Source organism: Geotrypetes seraphini, chromosome 6 (assembly GCF_902459505.1).
Source record: "Geotrypetes seraphini chromosome 6, aGeoSer1.1, whole genome shotgun sequence".
In the NCBI taxonomy this organism is placed as follows: Eukaryota; Metazoa; Chordata; class Amphibia; order Gymnophiona; family Dermophiidae; genus Geotrypetes; species Geotrypetes seraphini.
In genome coordinates, this window is record NC_047089.1 from 62,085,931 (window position 1) to 62,108,853 (window position 22,923).

The 22,923-nt window shown below is 43.6% G+C and overlaps 1 protein-coding gene across 1 annotated transcript in view; it reads right to left on the reverse strand.

The window, feature by feature from the left end:
- The window catches only part of SETDB2 (SET domain bifurcated histone lysine methyltransferase 2), a 273,867-nt gene that overhangs the window by 211,190 nt on the left and 39,754 nt on the right, over nt 1-22,923 (reverse strand). Inside the window, exons 6-7 of the mRNA XM_033949980.1 lie at nt 13,931-14,509; nt 9,597-9,713 (exon numbers count right to left, since the gene is read on the reverse strand). Coding sequence (XP_033805871.1) covers nt 9,597-9,713; nt 13,931-14,509 — 696 coding nt within the window. The remainder of the gene's footprint in view (nt 1-9,596; nt 9,714-13,930; nt 14,510-22,923) is intronic.

Below are 22,923 nucleotides of genomic sequence, written 5' to 3' on the forward strand. Positions count from 1 at the left end.
ACACAGAAGATTTAGAATCAGAAAATAATATTAAATATTGAACTAGGCCAGTTACTGGGCAGACTTGTACGGTCTGTGTCTGTGTATGGCCGTTTGGTGGAGGATGGGCAGGGGAAGGCTTCAATGGCTGGGAGGGTGTAGATGGGCTGGAGTAAGTCTTAACAGAGATTTTGGCAGTTGGAACCCAAGCACAGTACCGGGTAAAGCTTTGGATTCTTGCCCAGAAATAGCTAAGAAGAAAAATTAAAAAAAAAAAAAAAAAAATTTAAATTGAATCAGGTTGGGCAGACTGGATGGACCATTCGTGTCTTTATCTGCCGTCATCTACTATGTTACTATGTTATATTAAGAACTGAATTTATTACTAGGGAGTAAATCTAGCTATTGTTGGCATTGACCAAACAGTTTTGCCCATTTATCATTCTACAGGTGTATAGAACTTAACCCCTCTTCTACAAAGCCGCACTAGCAGCTGCCGCACGGCAACAGCCCCGAAGCCCTTTAAATCTCTATGGGCTTCAGGGCTGTTGCCACGCAGCTGCTGCTAGCGCGGCTTTGTAAAACAAGCCCTTAGTGTTTGCAAAACCTGGGTTAATGACACCATGCCACCTGGAAGGAAATGATCCCTAAAAAAAAAGTTTAAAAAAATTATGAAACAAAAAGCTTTGCTATCTCTCTCTCTGGTGGACAAGAAGCATCGGAGAGTAATTCAAATGATGTCACTGCAGATTGGTTGGATCAGCTGGCTGTTTCATCTAGAACCACATTATTAACTATGGGGTCCTTTTAGTAAGCTATGGTAAGTGCTAGTATATGTTTACTGCAGCTTAAAGGGCTTACTATGGGATGGGCTCTTGTAGTAAGTTCCTAATCCACATGCGCAAACCGCAAGCTAAAAATATTTTATCTTTCTGTGATGGGGGACATGTCTGTGTTTATCAATTAGTGCAGCTATGTTACTGTGTGTTAACTAATTAGTGCATGATTAGGATGTGAGTCCTTACTGCCTGCAAATATGAGTAGATGTCGGCAAGTACTCTTGTGCTAATTTTTTTTATCGCCATATAATAATGGCAACATTAGTGGATGAACACTTTTCACCTGATAGTGTAACTTTCTATCAGCTTTATTGCATCCCTTAATCTATTGATATTTTATGGGATCCTCAGCGCCACCACTCAGAGCTCAAATAGATTTCATAGCTCTAAGCTTTATGTGCCAGCTCCTCATTGGTTCCCTTTATTTAATATCAATCTCATATGATTATATATTTGCTTTTGTAATATTTTATTTTTTATATATATATTTTAAGTACTTAGCTTTAACTTATGGTCTCTGGCTAGGGGAAACATCACACCGACATGTTTCGCTCCTTGAGCTTTATCAAGGCGCTACCCCTTCATAGCTCCCTGAAAGGATATAAGTTGTGCATTTGAGGAACATTAGTGGATGGCCATTATTTATTTATTTATTCAATTTTCTATACCGTTCTCCCAGGTGAGTTCAGAAAGGTTTACATGAATTTATTCTGGTACTCAAACATTTTCATAGTAGGGGAAATGGAAAATTAGCCATTTTGCTTCTAGCCACTAAAAAAAAAACAACCTTCAGCAGTATAATATGAGTTGAGTCAACAAAAATTATGCTGTATGCTAGAGTTTTCCAAATTATAAAGCTAAATATTTAAATCCTTAAAAAAGCCAATTGTTTTCAAAAGAGCCAGCAGGTGTAAAGTGCTACATTCTCAACCGTGCTACATTTGTTCTCTGTAATTTTATCAGCTATCCTAACCCGGAAGTGTGGTTTTCCCTGTAAACTGGAGGACCTTGTACCCTAGTCCAGTCAACACATGGTACGCAGCACTGCACGGGTCTCCCACCTCCTTCCTCCTTAATGGCCGCCGCCAGGGATCCCATGCCCTCCTTCCTGCCTGCCCCCCCTCCACTGAAGCCAACAATGCCGACAAAGGGGATCCCTTGCCCTCCTTCCTGCATTCCCCCCTCATCCAGAGCCGACATGGAAGGCTTCCCTCTGTCATGCTTTCCAGGTCAGTTGGGGATCCCAGTTACCTCCTTCAGAGCTGTCCAGCTGAGCTGTTTCTTTCAGCCTTCAGCTGCAAGTGGGTTGACCCAGAAGCCTTCTCTCCGACGTCAAAGCTGACGTCAGAGGGAAGGCTCGTGGGTCAACCACATGCTGTGTGTAAGAGCTGTTGCCCATGTTTGGGTGAAGGCCGGAAGGAGCAGCCCAGTTGGATGGCCCTGAAGGGAGCGAGTGCAGCCCTGGAGAGAGCAAGTAAGGGAGAGATGTGACATGATAGTGGGTAAAAGGGAGAAATGAGGGGGGGAGGGCACAAATTTGGGACAAAGGCAGGAAGAGGGGCAAGAACTTGGGACACAGAAGGAAGGGAGGGGACATGAACTTGGGATACAAGGGAGGGAGGAAGGGGGTACTAACTTAGGACATAGGAGGGAGGGAATAGAAAGGGAGAATTGTTGGGTATGAGTGTGTGAGTGAGAGGGAAAGAGATGGTGCACATGTGGAAAGGAAGAAAGAGGAAAATTGTTAGGATAGAGAGAGAGAGAGTGAGGTAGAGATACATGGGGAATAGAAGGATGAGAGGGAGAAATGTTGGATATAGTGAGAGGGAACAGAGGGATAGATTGAAGGGGATGCAAGGGGGAGAAATGTTGGACATAATGATGGAGGGAGAGATGTAGCATGGTGTTAGAGAGGGGTGATAGAAGGAGAAATGGGCATAGGGCTGGGGCTGGTTGGCAGTGGTGAAAAATGCTGCACATGATCCAGGGGATGAGAGAGGGAGAAATGTTGGATGTGGGCAGTAGAGGGGGTTGGAGAGATATACCCTGGATCTCTCTCTCTCTTTCCCCACTCCCTTTTGCAGGAAGGGAAGGAATGAGAGAAAGACAGATGGACAGTGAAAGAGAGAGGGAGACATGTTGCCAATAGGGGTGGAGGAGAGAGGAAGAAAAAGTTGGACTTATGGAGGGACCGAAAGAGATGTTGATTGTGGAAAGGAATGAGGTCCGGAGGAGAGAAAGCGTGCAAGAGGCAGAAAGAAAGACATATTGGATGCACAGTCAGAAGGAAGTCCAACCAGAAACTAATTAAATCACCAGACAATAAAGGTAGGAAAAATGATTTTATTTTCAATTTACCCCCTCTTTTACAAAGGTGCACTAACGGCCTCTTTTACAAAGCTGCGTTACTGGCTGCTGTGCGGAAACAGCCCCGAAGCCCTTTAATTCTCGATGGGTTTCGGGGCCGTTAGCGCAGAGCAGCTGCTAGCACAGCTTTGTAAAAAAGAGGCCGTAAGTGTTTTAGCGCAGATTTAACGTGTGCTAAATCATCATATGCTCTAACCGCTAACGCGTCCATAGGATAACATGCATGTGTTAGCTATAGTACGTGTTTAGTGCTTGCTAAAAAGCTTAGAGGGGGTTAGTGATCTAAATGTGTCAGTTTTGAGAATTTATATCTGCTGTCTATATTTTGCACTATATTTGTCTACTTTTCTATAGTTGTTACTGAGGTGACTTTGCATATTTTAAAGTCATCTGCCCTGACCTCTCTGAAACCCCTCCAAATATAAATGATAATTAACATTTTCTCTTCATACAGTATGCTTTGCGGGAGTTTTTTTTAATTTTGTGGTTACCATTATGTATTAAGATTATATTTTGGGTTTATATGAAAAATGAATGGAAGAAACTGCATTATATTAGTATTATTATTATGGGGGTGGGGTCAGGGGCAGAGGTTGGGCAGGGGTACTCAGTTGATATTTGTTAGACTTAGAAGGTACATAGCTTGAAGAAGTTGAGAAACTCTGCCCTAGTCTAATTCTTACAATAATTTTTTTAAAAGCCTACCCAATATACATCTGAGGATACCACAACAGGCCCATATGAAGCCTAAAATGAAGAAAATATATAAAGATACGTGTTTATTATATATACCTACTCCTTACAAGTTCAGAATAGCAGCAATGTGTTTCTGTTCAGGTATTTTAAATACAGCGACAATATGGACAGGAACTCTTCCTTATCAGGAATATCATCTACCCCAAAACCATTTTTTAGGTAGGCAGTCTTTCCAGCAAATAGAATATTAAGAATTATCAGGAAAGAAATGGAAAACAAAAATAAGAATATTATAATGCCTTTATATCACTCCATGGTGCACCTTGAATACTGTGTGCAAATCTGGCCATCACATCTCAAAAAAGATATAGCAGAATTAGAAAAGGTACAGAGGATGACAAATGATAAAGGGGATGGGATGACTTCCCTATCAGTAAAGGCTAAAATGGCTAGGGCTCCTCAGTTTAGAGCAGAGACGGGTCAGGAATGATATGATAGAGATCTTTAAAATACTTAGTGGAGTGGAATGGGTAGACATGAATTGCTTATCTAAAAAGTACTAGAACTAGGGGGCATGCAATTAAGCTACTAAGTAGTAAATTTAAAACAAATTGAGTGAAGACATTTTTCTCTGACGTGTTATTAAACTCTGGACTTCATTGCCAGAGAAAAGCAGTTAGTTTAGCAAGGTTTAAAAAATGTTTGGATAATTTCCTAAAAGAAAAGTTCATAAGTCATTACCACGATGGACTTGGAAAAATCCATTGCTTATTTCTAAGATAAGCAACATAAAATCTGTTCTACTTTTCTAAAATTTTGCCAGGTCCTTGTGACCTGGATTGATCTATATTGTAAACAGGATCCTGGGCTTGATGTACCTTTGGTTTGTCCTAGTATGACAACTCTTATGTTCTTATTGGGCATTTCTAGGTTATAAATTAAATTTTTTTTTTTAATTTATGAAAACTTTTTATACATAACATAGAACATAAGACAACTAGGAAATCATCAACCTGTCCTATACCACAAAATAGTCATACCATTACTCTTTGGTAGGACTAAACATTTTCTTTATCTCCTTTTCTTTATGTTATTATTAATGCCAATGAATTATAAATATACATTTTCTTAGAGATTCTGCAAAACAAATCACTTAGGGAACATTTTACGAAAGGGAGTAGGACCTATTGTGTGCTAAGCTCATAGGAAAATGCTTACCAACCCACTGATTATTTTCAGTCTCAGTTGAAAAGTGCAAAAAATAAAAAATAAAACCCTCAATTTTCCTTCTCTTTCATACTATTATACATCCTAGCAGTTACTTTGGGAATACTTATCTATGCAACTTCAATATTACATGTTGCTAAAATCAAATCATATACCACCTTAAAAAGAATTACAGTCCATTCTCATTATTTGCGCATTCCTGAGGCACGATTTTGCGTATTCGTAGTTACATCAACTGAGACCAATATTCCCCATTCACACCGCAGTGTTCATGTATTCGTGGACTGGCAGTTAAAAATCAGCTTTCTTTGCTTTCACTTTCACTTTCACCTTGCAGTCTGGCGTTTGCTTCCACATATGGCCCCCAAGCATTGGGACTGTGAATTACAAACATCTAAAAGTACTCTAAGTGCTGTCCCAAAAGGATCCATTGTTCACTTTCCGCTGTTTTGAGACACAACATGTATTGCTGGAACCTAACCTTTGTTTTCCCATAGACTCAGTGTTTTGTTATTCATGATTTTGTGGTTCTCAAACATTTTCGGGAACCATACTACCGCAAACAACAAGAGGAGTCTGGTGGTCTCATGTCTGTACTGTAGGGAGCATGAGGTAACACCTCCCAGCCGTATTTGTGTAGTTTTTCAATGACATTTCCTATGCATGGGCAAGCGTTGTCATGAAGAATGAGTGGCTCAGCCAAGAGCAACTGAGGTCGGGTTTTGTGCATTTTTCTGCGCATGTTTTGCAAAAAATCACAATATATTGCTGTGACACTTTTTCCACATGGAACTTTGTCTGTGATGTTGATGTCTTCATGACCATAAGCAAAAATCATCATTTGTTTGATTTTTGATTGAGCTTGTCGAAAATGTTTTGGTCGAGGGAAAGATGGAGCTCTCCACTCATCATTGGAAAAACTACGTGAATACTGCTGGGACGTGTTACCTTATGCTCCCTACAGTCCAGACATGAGTCCACCAGACTTCGACCTTTTTCCAATGTTGAAACAACCTATGCGTGGACATCATTTTGCATCTCTGGAAGAGCTTTCTTCCGCCGGTACCCAAGCCATTCGGCAACTGAACAAAATGGTGTCTGATGGAATAATGAAGCTTCCCAGACGTTGGAACTTGGTCATTGCAAAGCAGGGAGACTATATTGAAGGATTGTAAAGAAAACATAAATAGAATATATAGAATTTATATATAGAATATATAGAATGGAAAGATCACTGGCGGTACAGAATGGAAATTATAAAAATTTTATAAAAATACGGGAGCCATTAACATCTTTTTTTGTCATGATTAAATGCCATTTTTCTATTAATTATACAACACTTAGTGTTGGGAGGGGGGAGGGTTTCTATTGGAGGGTTTATGATCTTACAATTAATAATGGGCTTAGAGGGAGGGTGGGGGAGGGCTGCTTTTATGTTTATAAAGTATACTGATAAGATGTTCAAGTGGTCTATTTAATATTGTTAATATGAATTTTGTACACTTGATGAAAGCTTAAAAATTAATAAAGAATTTTTTTTTAAAAAAGAAGGATTGTAAAGAAATACTTGAAACAAAATAAAACATGTAAATTAAAAAAAAAAATAATAATAATGCGCATTATTTATGAAATGACCCTCGTATCTTGAGACAGTAGCTTTGGAAGCCAGCCTCCCCCTTCTTTGCTGGATTCGTCAGAATAAAGGGATGATCTGAGAAATGAAAAATCATTTGTGACTTTCAGGTATCGCAAGATAGCCCTATAGACATCAAGCACTCTCAAACCTTTATCCTTCTTTCTAGAACCAGAAGGCTGGAAAGCCAGAAGCCTAACCTCCTGATTGATATGAAATACTAAGACTATCTTTGGCAAGAAAGAAGGGATGGTCTACAAAAAGACCCCTGCATCTGTGATATGGAGGTAAGGATTTCTACAGGAGAAAGCCTGCAATTCTGAGACATGTCTAGCAGAAAAACCGTCTTGATAGACTGGTCCATTAACATGTTCTCTTTAGAAGGAAGCTTGCTCAAAGTAGTCTTGGATGCCAAATCTGCCCATTATTTGATCCAGAGTAGTACGGGCAGAGACAGAATAAACAGAAAAATTTGCTCTTTACCCTGAAAATGCCATACAAGGCATCTGCCACATAATCCACTCCCAAAAGAATTACTGGGAAGGCAAGCATTGTCCTCTGAAAAAGGAGACTGATGCAACATCTTAGGGCAGGTGCGCACTACAAAAGATGCTGCAGCCGCTGCTCACAACCCTAGGGCCAGAGCTTCAAATTGCCTCTTAAGAACTAGATCCATCCTGCAGTCCTGTGAATACTTAAGGATCACAACTTCCCTCACTACGGAGAGCAAAATATGCTTAGTAACCTGCGCTACTAAAGAATCTACCTTAGAGGTGATGAATAGCTGGCTTTGGCGGTATACAAGAATAAAATTATTATTATTATTATTAAATCAGGAGTCATAGGGTACATCTTTGTCATAGCCCTGGCCCTCCTCAAGGGCCCTTCAGGTGCCTCCCAATTCTCCATAAGCATCATGGTCATCTTGGGATGCGAAGTAAAAAAGGTAGGCTGAGCTTTAGAACTGCTCAGGAGAGAACACTGAGCAGAAGCCTGCAGGGACATCAGACTGGGTTCCATCAAAGTCATTGTAATGAGTTCTACCAAGGCAGACGGCTTGAAGAGCCTACACAGCATTGTGTCATCTCCATGGTCTAGTGCAGCTACTACCTCTTGGCTTGTTGTACCTGCCTGAGATCCAGCATCATCCAACATTGAAGACTGAGAATGCTGCAGCAAGGGCATGGACTTTGACCCCCAATCTTCCCAGTTCTTCTCTGACTGGGTCTCTGGCTCTGGCAGAGTACTCTTCTGTAATGGGGACACCCCTGTCTTGGGTACATCCCACAGCAGAACCACTGGCAACAGTTGCAGACTATGCCGCCTTATTCTTATATTTTGTGTACGCTTCAAACATTAAAATTACAACATCAGAATCAAACCCTGGACCACCAGACCCATTTGACTTGGGTAGGGTCTCTACTTGCCTCCTCATGGAATCAACGGTGTCTAAGTGCTTGTACTTCACTGGCAAGACAGCGTTGCTTCCTGTGGGTTCTAGCAGGGCCTTTTTACCCAGAAAATGAGCCATCTGCACCTCTGTAGTCCTAGAGGGTCCAGGGAAGGCTAAGTTCATCGCTCCCATCCTCTCCTTATGTGCTCTGTGGCACGTGGCGCAAGGATGGTCATCCACAAGGCATCCCAAGCAAATCAGGCAAGTAATAGGGTACAAGCCAGCAGAGGAATCCATCAGAATCTATTTAGGCCTAAATTAAGTACTTTTTGAGACAGGGAGAGGCTTAAAAACAAAATGGCCACCGCAGCAGCATTTTTGGTGCCACAAATGGCCCAGGGAAGTCAAATTAAAAGTTCAAAATTTCAGAAAATCAAGACTTTTTTTACCTGGAGGTAATTCTAGAAAACTTTAAATTTCAAAATCCTACCCTATCTCCCCCCCCCCAATGTTTCCTATATACAGTAATAGAGCTGTACTCACAGAATTGATGGTGCTGTGCTTCGATTTCAGCTTATTCTGTAACTCTCCTCTGGAAAGGATTTCTGCCTCAAATAAGCATGTGCTCTCCTGGTGCTTGTCTCTTTAGGCCATTTTTATACCTATTCTTCAAGTCAGAAACCCCAAAATCCCTGCCACTCTTCATGCCTCTCCAGGGGAAGGGGAACCAAGGACAGGCCATGCTCAAGTCCCCTGGACCGACACAGGGCCCTGAAGCCTGTGCTCAAGCACCTGACGGATCAGGGATGAGCTCAGCTTCTCTGAGCTGTGTAACTGCTATAGTGCAGGCTAGCCAGAAAGGATTACTCACAAAGCAAGGTCTCCTTCCCAGCTACAGCACTCTGAATACAGAGACTGTCTCCTTTCCCAGGCAAAGATTTCCAGAAATACTAATCTGTAAGCACCAAAAAGCCCTCCCCCCCAAAAAAAAAAAAAAAAAGAAAGAAAACTGATGCAGAGCAGATAAAGGACAACTTTTTAGTTCACTAGTAGAAGGAAAAACTGAACTCAGAGAGGACAGTTAAGAGGAGCAAGGGGGCAAAACAGAAAAATGTGATCGACATCTTTCTACAGATCTCACGAGTGAAGATGCACTACCCATCCATTTCAGGCCTGATGCAATTCTTGCACTAGAAGTGCCGAGTTAACCAGGCACTGGTCTGAATATCTGCCACTGTCCAGTTAACTTCATGTTCTGCAGACATACCTGAATATCCAATGCTGGAAACTGCACATGCCCCGTCAATGAATATCCAATGTTAGGTCAGCCCATGACTGGAAACTGCTTACCAATGCAGATTAAATATTAGCTCCTTTTATTTTAAAATGACTTGCAAATTAATCACAAAATTCTCTTCTGTACAATTGTTAGTTCAAGATACATAAAAACTGTGTTCCTTACCCAGATGGAACTGGCTTTTGTAGTCTTTTATACGCATAACCAGATGGCACTTTATGTAATGGTGTAGAGCATTCCCCGCAGTCTCCTACTGTCAATTGTAGGCATGGACACTTTGAGCTAAAAGTCAATAAATAGAAAATTAACACAAAAAGAAGCATCATGCAAAAAGATACAACAAAGCTGCAAATTTTCAAGAAACATATCTTCAGTTATGTCATATATTTATATGGCCAGACTAATGGCTCAGTATCAGTGTTATACACATACATATTTTAAAATTTATATACAGCTCTTACAAATATAGCCCCCTCCCCTGTTTTTACAAAAACACGCAAGAGGTTTCTAGTGCTGGCAGGTGCACTGAATGTTCTGTGCTGCTCCAACAGTCAGAGTTTCTATGAGTGTCGGAGCAGTGCAGAGCATCCAGAGTGCCGGCTGGCGCTGAAAACCTCTTGCATGGTTTTGTAAAAGGGGGGATAATGAAGTTAACTTACCTGTAGTAGGTGTTCTACAAGGACATCAGGCATATATTCTCACAAACGAGTGATGTCATCTGAAGGAGCCTGGTGTGGACACTGCCAAGGGTAATGTCTTTAAATCTTTGAGGCAGTACCCCCACTGCACCCATGCGGGTACCGTTCAGCCTGTCATCAACGAACAGTACCATCAGTACAGTAAAAAAAAAGCTAAGAAGCCAACTAGGGGAGGTGGGTGGGTTGTAAGAATATCATGCCTGCTTGTCCTCATAGAAAATGAAGTTATTTACCTATAACGGGTGTCTGCTAAAGCAGCAGCCATATATTCTCACAAATGGGACTCTCTAGCTGTCAGGATCATGGCTCCTGTAAAGCTACTGTATATGTAAACATGAGCCTGGCATTAAAAAAAAGGATTTGAGGGAAAGTTGGCACTCAATCATTGAATAGTGTGACAGATTCAGGGGTTTTCCCTTTAAGAATGCAGTAGTGGAACTGGGCAGCAGAGGGTGTTGGGGAATTGGGAAAAGACTACTAGTCCCAGAGTGCCTTGTGCTTTAGAGCTCACTGCTGAGTCAGAATGGCGGGACTCAGACAGGGAGAAGTACTTATGCCCAGAACTGAATCAGAGAGGGGAGGTCCCAAGGGAAGAGCTCTCTAAGAGAGAGAGGACCAACCAGTTTTCCTAGACGTGGGCTAAGGCAGAAGCCCTAGGAAACTGAATGCTGCCTATGAAAACTGACTGAAATAAGCTGCGGTGTGGTAGCTGCCTGGCTGAAGTAAGCCACAGCTATATTTATATTTCTGTTCTGTGTGAGGCATATGAAAAAGTGTTTGTTTATGCGTGCTAACTACTCCTAGTAAGCCAGGCCAGCCTACACACTAGGATACACTGCCACTCCCCTTCAATTAACCAAACCCTACCACCTCTCCTTCCCCGGAACTCTCCTTTCCTCTCCCTCAATCCAACACTTCCTTCCTTCCTACTTACCCCTCCCCCCGGCACCCTCCTGTAACTGATACTGGTTGCACTCTCTGGCCATTCACCACTCTGTATCCTCGCTATATATGTAACTATCTTTGCATAGTAATCCACTTAACCGCATTATATAGTCTCTTGCATCGTATCGTGCTCCTCAAGTCTCTCGCACTGTATTTTCGCTGTATAAATATCTCCGCTGTATATGTACAGTCTCTTGCATTGTAAATCTGCATTGTATCTTCGCTGTATAAACACCTATGCTGAATATGTACAGTCCCCTGCATTGTAAACTGCTCTCAACTGCATAATACATTCCCTGGCATTGTATCTTTGCTGAATATGTACAGTCTCTTGCATTGTAAACCGCTCTGAACTGTTTGTGGTATTGCGGTATACAAAAATAAAGTTATTATTATTATTTGTCCATGGTTGCTAGCTTCTGCTTCAAAGAATCTAAACTTAGGACTTTTACAATTTGGAACCTCACTATAGGAGTGTAGGTTTGTTTTTTTCTTGGAACAGCCTAAGGAGACAAGCTACGGCTGAACAGGCAGGCTTTTATTTGGTTTATTTGTATACTATATTACCACAAGGCAGAGAAAAAAAAAGTGCTTGTGTGTACACAAAGAAACGTGAAGTAGCAAATTGTGTTGTCTGCTTGACAAGCTACAGTGGCCCACCCCTCTGGGTGGTCAATGATATACAAATCTACAGGGAGAGAGTGCAGTGGTAACAAACTGTGGGGCTTGTTTCAAGTCAGTTTTCAAGGATGCGATAATATCAGAATCAGTGGCGGTCAATTGAATTGGACGTGTGCCCTAAGGATAAAGGCCAAATGACTCATCCAGTCTGCCCATCTGCAGTAACCATTATCTCTTCCTCTCTCTAAGAGATCCCACATGCCTATCCCACGCTTTCTTGAATTTAGACAATCTGTCTCCACCACCTCTTCCGGGAGACTGTTCCATGCATCTGCCACAAAACACATACAATACAAAATAAACCTTCCAATCAACTCTACAACCCAACTGACAGATTAGGTCCTTATCTTGATAATCTGAGTTCTGTTAAGATGCACAGAAGTCTGTACTTTAGCTGATGATTCCCACTTCCTGCAAAATTGCAGAAGGGTATCACCTTAAAATCATGAACTCCTCCCCTTCTGCAATGGAGAACAGCTCCCTCTTCAGCTGGTATCAAAGCAATTGAACTCCACTGAAACAGAAGAAAAGAGGAGGGACACAAAGAACTTCCCCAGCAACAAACATTCTGCTCTGCTCTGAAACTTAGTAAATAGAAGGACATGGCATTACTCGAGAGGGTTCAGAGGAGAGCGACACGTCTGATAAAGGGGATAGAAAACCTTTCATACGCTAAGAGATTGTAGAAACTGGGTCTCTTTTCCCTGGAGAAGAGGAGACTTAGAGGGGATATGATAGAGACTTACAAGATCATGAAGGGCATAGAGAGAGTAGAGAGGGACAGATTCTTCAAACTTTCAAATAATAAAAGAACAAGAGGGCATTCAGAAAAGTTGAAAGGGGACAGATTCAAAACGAATGCTAGGAAGTTCTTCTTTACCCAACGTGTGGTGGACATCTGGAATGCGCTTCCAGAGAGCGTAATAGGGCAGAGTATGGTACTGGGGTTCAAGAAAGGATTGGACAATTTCCTGCTGGAAAAGGGGATAGAGGGGTATAGCTAGAGGATTACTGCACAGGTCCTGGACCTGTTGGGCTGCTGAGTGAGCGGACTGCTGGGCACGATGGACCTCAGGTCTGACCCAGCAGAGGCACTGCTTATGTTCTTATGAGCATGGGCCAGACCATTCAAGACCACATTGAGGTCCCAAGACAGGAACAGTCTGCACAACAGGGATCTCAATCTGAGTGCTCCCCTCAAAAATCGAATGATATCCGAGTGAGAAGCCAGAGACTGTAGGCCACTCCGAGCCCAAAAGCATGAGATACAGGCTATTTGCACTTTGATAGACAAAACTGCTAAGACCCTTTTCAAGACTGGCTTGTAGGAAAAGCAAGGATCACTAGAATGGGAGTCCTCTCCGGCTCCACCTGCTCCTTGGTACACCATAACTGGAAGTTCTTCCAGGTCTTAGCATAACCTGCAACAATCGCAGGCTTCTTTGCTCTAAGGAGAGTCATAACCATAACCTCCAAATAATCCTTCTGAATCAAGGCTCCACTGCAGAAGGGAAGAAGTTCAAGATCTTAAAGTGATATCCTTCTGCAGTTTCATGGGAAGTGGGAATCAACAGCTAAAGTATGAAATCCTATGTATGCAACAGAACCATCTTTATAACTTCAAACATAAGATATTCTTTTCAACCCATCCATTATTGAGGACCTAGGTTTGATTTCTAGGCCAGCTAGGGCTAGCAATGCTGCAGAAGCAGTGATTACAGTCCATAGGAGAACAAATTACACTCACTGGGATTGGCCACTGTTAGAAACAAGATATTGGTATTGATGGACCTTTGATCTGTCCCAGTATAGCAATGTTTATGTTTTTATTGATTACTGGTATACACAGATTCAACTTACAAGTTCACATTAACTAAATTGTATAAGGAGCTACAATACAGTTTGCTTCCCTTTATCAAAGGACATCATGGGATGACTGGGATGAACCAGAGTTATAGAAGAGGAAACCTGGTAATTGCAAATGAAGACCTGTGGCATTGTCAAATAGAAATTGGTACGAGGTCATCTGGAAGCCAAAAGGAGCAGGAAGCGACTGCTGGGCCAAGAAATAATGTTTCATATTCTCTGTATCCTAGTTATACTAGTTACTATCATTCTCATCTAATCTGGCTTTGCTAATATAACAAATTAAAAATAATTACTTTTATTACTCACACATCATTGCAACCATCTGTACAACTGCAGGAATCAATGAACATGTCTGAAAAATTGTTCACGCAATATCCATGTGGCCATGATGTTTTTCTGTATTTAAAATATGGCAAATTTATGCTATCAATATCATTAAAGAAGGAAACAGGTACTGATTCTACTCCATTGCTGATATCTGGGTCAGAAACAATAGCTTTTCGGCTGAGATCAGTTCTGTCCAACTGCAAATATGTATTGAAAGAAAAATAATCCAAAAATAGAAAGTTGCACTGGGTTTCAATTAAGTAATTTTGGACTTCCTGATAACTTCGAAGACTTCTTCCACAGGGTGCTCTATAGTATACATCAAGTTCCTTGGAAAGGTAATTTGTCTTAGCATGCAGTCGCAGAAAGCGACAGAAGATGGGTATTTTAAGTGGATTTTTGCTCCTAAAGAAGCCACAAGTCATTTCGGCAAGGCATGCAGTATTACAAATATAATGTTTCTCAAAAGGTAACTTTGCAGGTAATGCTGTGCTACGACAAGCATCTTCACTGTATGTTTCATACATCGAAAAGGAAGAGTCTTTGCTCTTGGTTGTCCTGTAAGAAATCAGAAATAGTCATCAGTGAAGTCCTGGAAAAGCTATACAAACAATTTCTGCAGCTGGCATCATGCTTGTTGCAGGTTTCTGGATCTTGCTGTGTCTGCGTCAGCCATACCTGACAAGACACAGTGAGACCCGGAAACCTGCAACAAGAATTATATCTTCATTGCTTTCTGGCCTTTTGAGCTAAGTCCCAAACAGAGCCATGGTAGCGAGTCCTGGCACAGCAAATGCAATGTAGTCCCTAGGAATTGAATGGGCCGCATCATATTTATCACACGGGAACTGATACCCCGGCTTTGTAAAAGGAGCCCTAAGCCATCTTAGACGCTTAAAATTTAAAAAATTCCTATAACACCATGCAAAAGTTGTCTACTTCGTGTACAATTCAACTAACATATACATTACAATTAATCTCAAAACAAACAATGCAATGCAAATGAAATAAAAGTGTACTCCAGAACAAGCAGAATTCATAAAATATAATCTAATCTTCTCACAGTATTTCTAAAAACGTATCTTTCTCGCTGAGGGCCTCTTATCAAGCCACACTAATGAGTGCAGTGCGGCAAATGCACCAAAGCCCTTTAAATCCCTATGGGCTTTGGTGCTTTTACCGTGCTGCACTCATTAGTGCGGCTTGATAAAAGAGGTCTTGAATCTCACCAGATTCTTAAGGTACAGATGCTAAGTCACCTTGGCTAAGACTTAGAACTTGTACACATTTTGGGGGAGGGGAAAATACCCTATCATCCAGTTCCATTGAGAACTGCCAATGCATGAAGATTAAATCTATTAAAAAAAATAAATACATACATAAAAATTATTGTTTCTTCCATTATCTTTACTATCATCTAGATTAGAACATGTTTTCTCTGTGGCAAGCTACTGGGATCCATCGTTGTTAGTTGGTAACAATTTTTCCCTTCCTTTTCATCCACTTCTTTAATTGCATTATGAGGAAACCTGTTCTGGTCTAAATTCAAAAGCTCTACTCAGCCAAATGCTCTGAAACCTTTAGGTGAGGTTCTGACCTCTTTCCACAGGGTCCCCCTTACTGAAAAGAACAGTGTAACTGTGATTGAAATTTGCAGGTGGGGTAGAAAACTAAAATGTTTGAGAGATGTCTTTTCACATAATGGATATATGGAGAAATTTATTTTCCTAAAACCAATTTAAAAGATGCAGGCTTGGATTCGACTTGCTCATTTCTGTCTCAGGTTACACTACATCTTATAGAAGTTATCCATATTTTCTGACAGATTAATTTGCTGAGAATAATTGTCTAAAACAGTGTTTCTTAAACCAGTCTTGGAGTACCCCCTTGCAAGTCAGGTTTTCAGGATATCTGCAATGAATATGCATGAAAGAAATTTGCATATAATGGAGGCAGTGTATGCAAATCAAGATTATACATATTCATTGCAGAAATCCTGACTAGCAAGGGGGTACTCCAGGACTGGGTTGAGAAACACTGGTCTAAAAGACAAATGTCATCAATGAGGAATGCCTACTGACACTAAAGCACAGTTACTTACCGTAATGGGTGTTATCCAGGGACAGCAGGCAGATATTCTCACATGTGGGCGATGTCATCCTCGGAGCCCCGATGCGGACAGCCTCACAAGCAGACTTGCTTGAAGAATTTGAAAAAGTTTGCGACTGCCGCACCACGCATGCGCGAGTGCCTTCCCGCCTAGTGCAGGGTGCGCATCTCCTCAGTTCAGATAGCTAGCAGAGAAGCCAACCAGGGGAGGTGGGTGGGTTGTGAGAATATCTGCCTGCCTACCCGTTACAGTAAGTAACTGTGCTTTATCCCAGGACAAGCAGGCAGCATATTCTCACATGTGGGTGACCTCCAAGCTAACCAGAATGGGATGGTGGGAGTGTTGACAATTCGAGAGAAGAAATCTGGTGATATGCCTGGCCAAAAAGGCCATCCCATCCGGGAAAAGAATCTAGACACTAAAGAGAGGTGAAAGTATGAACCGAGGACCAAGTGGCAGCCATGCATATGTCCTTAATAGGAATGGATGTGAGGAAAGCTACTGATGGCGCCATGACTGTAACTGTGTGGGCTGTGATTGGACTCTGTAGATGTAGTCCAGCCTGAGCATAGCAGTAAGAGATGCAAGCAGCCATCCAGTTGGAGATGGAGTGCTTAGAGTGGATGTCCCAAAATGTTAGGATCGAAAAATACAAAAAGTTGAGGAGTAGACCTGAATGGTTGAGAGCGTAGCAGGTAAAAAATTAAAGCAATCTCACAGTCCAGAGGATGAAGAGCTGATTCTCCAGGATAAGAATGAGGCTCTGGAAAAAACACTGAAAGTACGATGAAGTGATTGAGATGAAATTCTGAAATCACTTTAGGTAAGAATGTAGGATGAGTACATAGAACCACCTTGTCAGGATGGAAGACTGTGAAAGGAGGGTCTGCTACTAAAGTATGGAACACACTGACACTGCGAGCAGATGTGAGAGCAATGAGAAAACCACTTTACAAGTGAGTAGTTGAGATGAACTGAAGCCATTGGTAGAAAAGGAGGCTGTAAGGTTGGTCGTGGCCCCCCAATGTAAGGTTGGAGGGGTTATGTGAGGCGCCCTTACAAACGCCAGGTCCCGAATTCAATACCCTCACAGAAGATTCACCAGGAGTAGAATCAAATGAGAAGCACAGCCAGAAGTGATGGCATAAAGAATATATTATAGAAATAGGCTTACAGAAAAGCAATCTTCATAAACATTACAATTAAACATTAAGGAGAGAGCAAAGCAGTTTCCAAGCCTTACAGAGTCCAGAGAGAAGCGTGAAGTTCCAGGGAGAGGCAGAGAGAAAAGGGGATGGGGGTGATGGTCTAAGATAGAGCAAGAGAGGGGGGGTATTGTAGAGAGGAGCCTTTTATAGCTTGGAATCTTATTCTAAATATAGAAACTATTTTATTTCCCAGTATCTGTCTGTTTATAATTTGTAAATTGTTTGAAACAATGGTTAGTTTCACTGATCAGGAAGGTTACAATATCTGTGCACCTGGATCCGTTGTATATCCTAAGCTGTCCATCCTAAGCATCAGACATTAACACATCTTCTTAGCACCTCTTAGCTGCAAGTTCGTTTTATACCTTTTAAGCATGATTTAATTAGGGCTGTTTGAAACAGTCTGCCTGGAAGCTTACTGTATGTGAATTCTGTGCATGAGCACTTAGGCCCTGATTCTCCAAAAGTGCGTCCCGATTTTAGGCAGCTGTAGACGTCCTACAGCTGTCTAATCAGCCAATCGGGATGCACGTTTTTTTAAAAAACATGCTCCCCAGGCAGGCCGCCCGGGAGAGGCGTCCTATACTAAACGCCGATTCTGTAACCGGCGTCTTTAGAGAATCGGGTTAAATTAGACGCGGCCGCTATACTTATGGCAGCAAGGGATCTCCCTGCTGCAATATGTATAGCGGCCGCGGTTGTTGCGGCCGCCTGTCCCATCACCGACAAGAGAATGCCTAACTCCTCCTGTCGGAACCCCGAGCCCCCTCCCCCCCAAACTCGTAATCGCCGACAGGAGGATGCCCAACTCCTCCTGTCGGAACCCCCTCCCCCCCAAACTCGTAATCACCGACAGGAGGATGCCCAACTCCTCCTGTCGGAACCCCAGAACCCCCTCCCCCCCAAACTCGTAATCGCCGACAGGAGGATGCCCAACTCCTCCTGCCGGAAAGCCCAACGACCCCCCGCCCCAACTAATCTCCCTCCCCCAACTAACCTTTCAATGTTGGTCAGCTGGACAGGTCTTGCTGCCGTCCAGCCGACGGGTCTGCCTCGTGGAAATGAGACGGCACGCCCCCTTCCCCGGCCCATCCCCGCTAAATCTAAGGCCTGATTAGCCCAGGCTAGGCACCTTGGCCAATCAGGCCTTAGGATTAGTGGGGATGGGCAGACCCGCTATGCCTAAGGCCTGATTGGTCCAGGCTTCTACAGCCTGGGCCAATCAGGCCTTAGATTTAGCGGGGATGGGCCGGGAAGGGGCGTGCCGTCTCATTTCCACGAGGCAGACCCGTCGGCTGGACGGCAGCAAGTCCTGTCCAGCTGACCAACATTGAAAGATTAGTTGGGGGAGGGAGATTAGTTGGGGCGGGGGGTCGTTGGGCTTTCCGGCAGGAGGAGTTGGGCATCCTCCTGTCGGCGATTACGAGTTTGGGGGGGAGGGGGTTCCGGGGTTCCGACAGGAGGAGTTGGGCATCCTCCTGTCGACGATTACGAGTTTGGGGGGGGAGGGGGTTCCGGGGTTCCGACAGGAGGAGTTGGGCATCCTCCTGTCGGCGATTACGAGTTTGGGGGGGGAGGGGGTTCCGGGGTTCCAACAGGAGGAGTTGGGCATCCTCCTGTCGGCGATTACGAGTTTGGGGGGGGAGGGGGTTCCGGGGTTCGGGGTTCCGACAGGAGGAGTTAGGCATCCTCCTGTCGGTGATGGGACAGGCAGCCGCGGCCGCTATACTTTATTGCAGCAGGGAGATCCCTTGCCGCGATCAGTATAGCGGCCGCGTCTACTTACAATGTAGACCAGCATTTTGCTGGCCTACATTTTAAGCGTCTCTTCCTCTACTAGGGAGACGCGTAGGGCCGCCTAAGTTCGCCTAAGGCCTGTAGGCGAGCTTAGGCATCTTGCGGGTCTCCCTAGGCTCCCGGAGGCGCCTTCAGGCCTGCCTGGGGAGCATTTTTTTTTTTAAAACGTGCATCCCGATTGGCTGATTAGACAGCTGTAGGACGTCTACAGCTGCCTAAAATCGGGACGCACTTTTGGAGAATCAGGGCCTTAGGGTCTATCTGCATCCATATTCCAGAGTCAGATTGATATAATTTCCCATAGGCCTTTGCTGACATTGGTTAGGGCAACCAAAAATGTTGATTGCTAGCAATAGTTATGCTGACAGAGGCTTCATCAATTGAGCAAGAACAACATTACGATCTCAAACCACTGGAGGAGGTGTGAGAAGTGGTTTGACAGTGAAGAGTGTTGTCAAATATCTGGAACCCACAGTAAGAATAGAGAGGAGTTTCCAAACAAGAGGCTGATGAAAACAGCAACTGTACTGAAAAGGACTCGAATGAAAGAATTGAGGCTGAGGCAGAGAAGTGGAAGAAAGAATTCAAAAGGAACACAAGGAGGTAGACTGAAGCTCCTTGTAGATCAAACAGAAAGGAAGTGCATTTCTCACAGTAGGATATGCAATTGAATAGACTGCAAGTAGTGAAGGAGAGACCCTTGACTCTGTGAAAACAGAGAGGAAAACCCAGGTAGAAGGAAAGGCTCCTGCTACAGAGTTGAAGGAGAAGGGAGAACCAAAGGTACCTGGGCCACTGAGGAGCTATTAGAATGAGGGTGGCACGTTTCTGCAGAATGTGACAATGTCATAAGAAGGAATGGAAGAAACGCATAGAGGAACTGAAGCGTCCATTCCTGCAAGAAAGTATCTGCCTACAGTTGGTGAGGAGAGTATATCTCGAAGCAGAACTGAGGCAGTGGTAGTGGGAAGACGCAAAAAGATCCTTCATAAGAGTCTCCCAGGGAGAAGAAATCTGAAGAAGAGGCGAGTAAAGGAGCCGCCAGACAAGTTCAAACCGCTTGACTGTAGACAGCTGTCAGGAAGATGTCGTGAAGGTCTGCCCAATTCCAAATCTGAAGAACTGGTTGGCAAAGAGGGAGAGACCTGGTACCGCACTGCGTAACGACATAGTACAAGGCGAGCTGATTGGCAGTACACTGTCGTGAAGGAGGTGCTGAAAAGCTTTGAGAGCACTGAAGAGTGCTCTGAGTGTCAACTGGTTGATGTGACATGGACGATCCGTGTAGACCAAAGACCTTGAGGACGGAGACCATCAAGATGAGCCCCCCCCCCCCCCAAGGAGAGTTTGAAAAGTCTGTCGTGAAGACTAGCCAATGATGGGGTATTTGAAACAGCAAGCCTTTGGAGAAAGTGGGAGAAAGTATCCACTAACGAAGAGACTGATTCAACAAAGAAGTCACTGTAAGGTATTGAGAGAGTGGGTCGAAAGCCTGAGCCCATTGAGACGCCAAAGCTCACCAAGGAATTCTGAGATGATATCTGGCAAAAAGAGGCATAGGAACGGCAGAAGCCATGTGACCTGGAAGACCCATCATGTCACTGGCTGAAATCGAAGTGAGGAAAAATACACTGCAGCAGAGTTGAAGAAGAGCCCCCTGACATTGATGAGGAGGGAAGGCTCTGAGTGGCACAGTGCCAAGGACAGCTCCGATGAACTGTAGAGTCAAAGAGGGCGGAACTGGGAATTCGGAAAGCGGGCTGTGAACCGCAGGCTTGTAGGTAAGAAGAAGTCCGTTGAATCGCTACAAAAAACCCCCTGAGAGATGAAACTGTGATGAGCCAGTCATCCAGGGAAGAAACACCTGAAAACTATGGCTCCGCAGAGATGCAGCCACTACAACTAGGCACTTGGTGAACGCTCTAGAGATGAAGCTAGGCCAAACGGAGCACTCTGATCCCACCCAAATCTGAGGAACTATGAGAGGCTGGGGAAATGTGAGATCCAGAAAGCAGAACGAAGCATGCAGAGTCAGAAGGAAATATAAGAATGCCCGAGACAGCATTCGAAAGTAGTGTTCTGAAAGAAAAATTGGATCCAAAATAGGTCGCAGATTTCCCGATGCCCTCGGAATACGGAAGGACTGGGAAAAATTGCTATACTGTAATATGCCAAAGGAACATGCTTGATGGACAGAGGCAATGCGACGGATTGGGAGGATACTCTCCTGATGAAAGGACTGGTGGCCCTGATGGAAATGGAGAGAATAATCTGCATTGAGCAGAGAGATGACCCAGAGATCTGATAGAAAGAACTCCCAATGGTCAGAAAACGATGAAAATGACTCCCCAAGGGAGAGAAAAGGACAGAACGAGACCAATGAAGGTGTTGCTCCGGTGGTGAAAAAGACTGAAAGGCGAGTTCTGGTACGCCTGAAGGCCGTAGAAGGCTTAGACAATGTAGAAGGGAGCAATTGCTCATACTCAAAAAAGCAGTGGTAGCTGCTGTGAGAAAACAGTAAAGAGTTCATTGCCGTGGCAATGAAAAGAGACCAGATGCGTTGGAAGAAACTGGCTCTTGACTAAAAAGGGGAGACCGGCAAGACACCACATCGCCACTGAGAAGGCAATGATTCGAGAGGAGAGAGGCAAGGCATAACATGCAACTTAGCATAAAAAGTACGAAAAGTGGGCAAATTGCGGCTTGACATCAGTAACTTATGACGTAGATGATGGTCACGCTTGTCCAAGTGTTTGCCCCCACTGCCAGGAGTGAGTGTGGCAAGAACATCAGCCGGACTGGATCTGATCAAAGAAGAGCCACAGTGGACCATCCTGGATTGAGATTCCGAATGCGCCTGCCCAGCAGGAATGGAATACGGTAACTCAAAATGCCAGTGGAATGTTTGAAGAAGAAGACCAGAAATGGACAATACGAAAGACTCCTCGAGAGGAGGAGACATACAAGAGTCGTCTGAATACACTTTGTAGTTGTTGGAATCAGACTGCAACAAGATGTTGAGATCCTGTGACGAAGGAAGAGCTCGTGACTTCGAGCCATTGTGCCTCGCTGAGAGTGAGGAGGAAGCCTCCGTGGAGTACTGATACCTGAGATCTGAATCAGGAAAAGAATGTAGAGAATACCTCACAGGCACAACAGATACCCTTGACAAAAAAGGTGGAGGCCTCGAAGAGCCTCCATGCCTGGAGAATCGAGCCCTGTCTCAAGAGGACTACCTCGACAGAGAATGCGGAGAGCAGTGCCTTGAATCATGGTCTCGTGATCGAGGGAAGTCAAACCTGGAAGATGAATGTCGAGGAGACCTCGCCCTATGCCTCGAAAAGGTCAACGTCTTATGTGAGGAAGAAGGGCTAACAATTGGAGGTCGAGGATGAGACACCAAAAAGGATTCAGCTCCTTGTGACGAGATGTCTCGAATCACTATGCAGGACTCAGGTCCATGCATAGAGTGTATAGATGGAGATCGAGGCACTCTGAAGGACTCAACTCCTTGTCTAGAAATCTGAGGGAGACAAAAAAGAAAACAGACCCTCAGTACAAGGACTTCTCACTCGAGAAAAGCTGAAGTAAACTTGAGGACGAGGTAGAGGACGGAATCCCTGCAGGAGACCTGACTGGTTGAGACCAGAAATTGAAGTCAGGGAAGGGTCTTAAAGAAAGGCCTAGTCATACCGCCCAAGTTGCTGTACCAAAACTCAGCGTCCGGAGAAAAAGCAGGCTAGAAAAGGCCACAATGCAATCGAGTCCACAGGCTGAGATCGCAGTAGGCCCAATGTTGTTACACAAAAAAATTTTTATATTTATTTAATTTAAAAAAAAAATAAAACGTGCAAGAA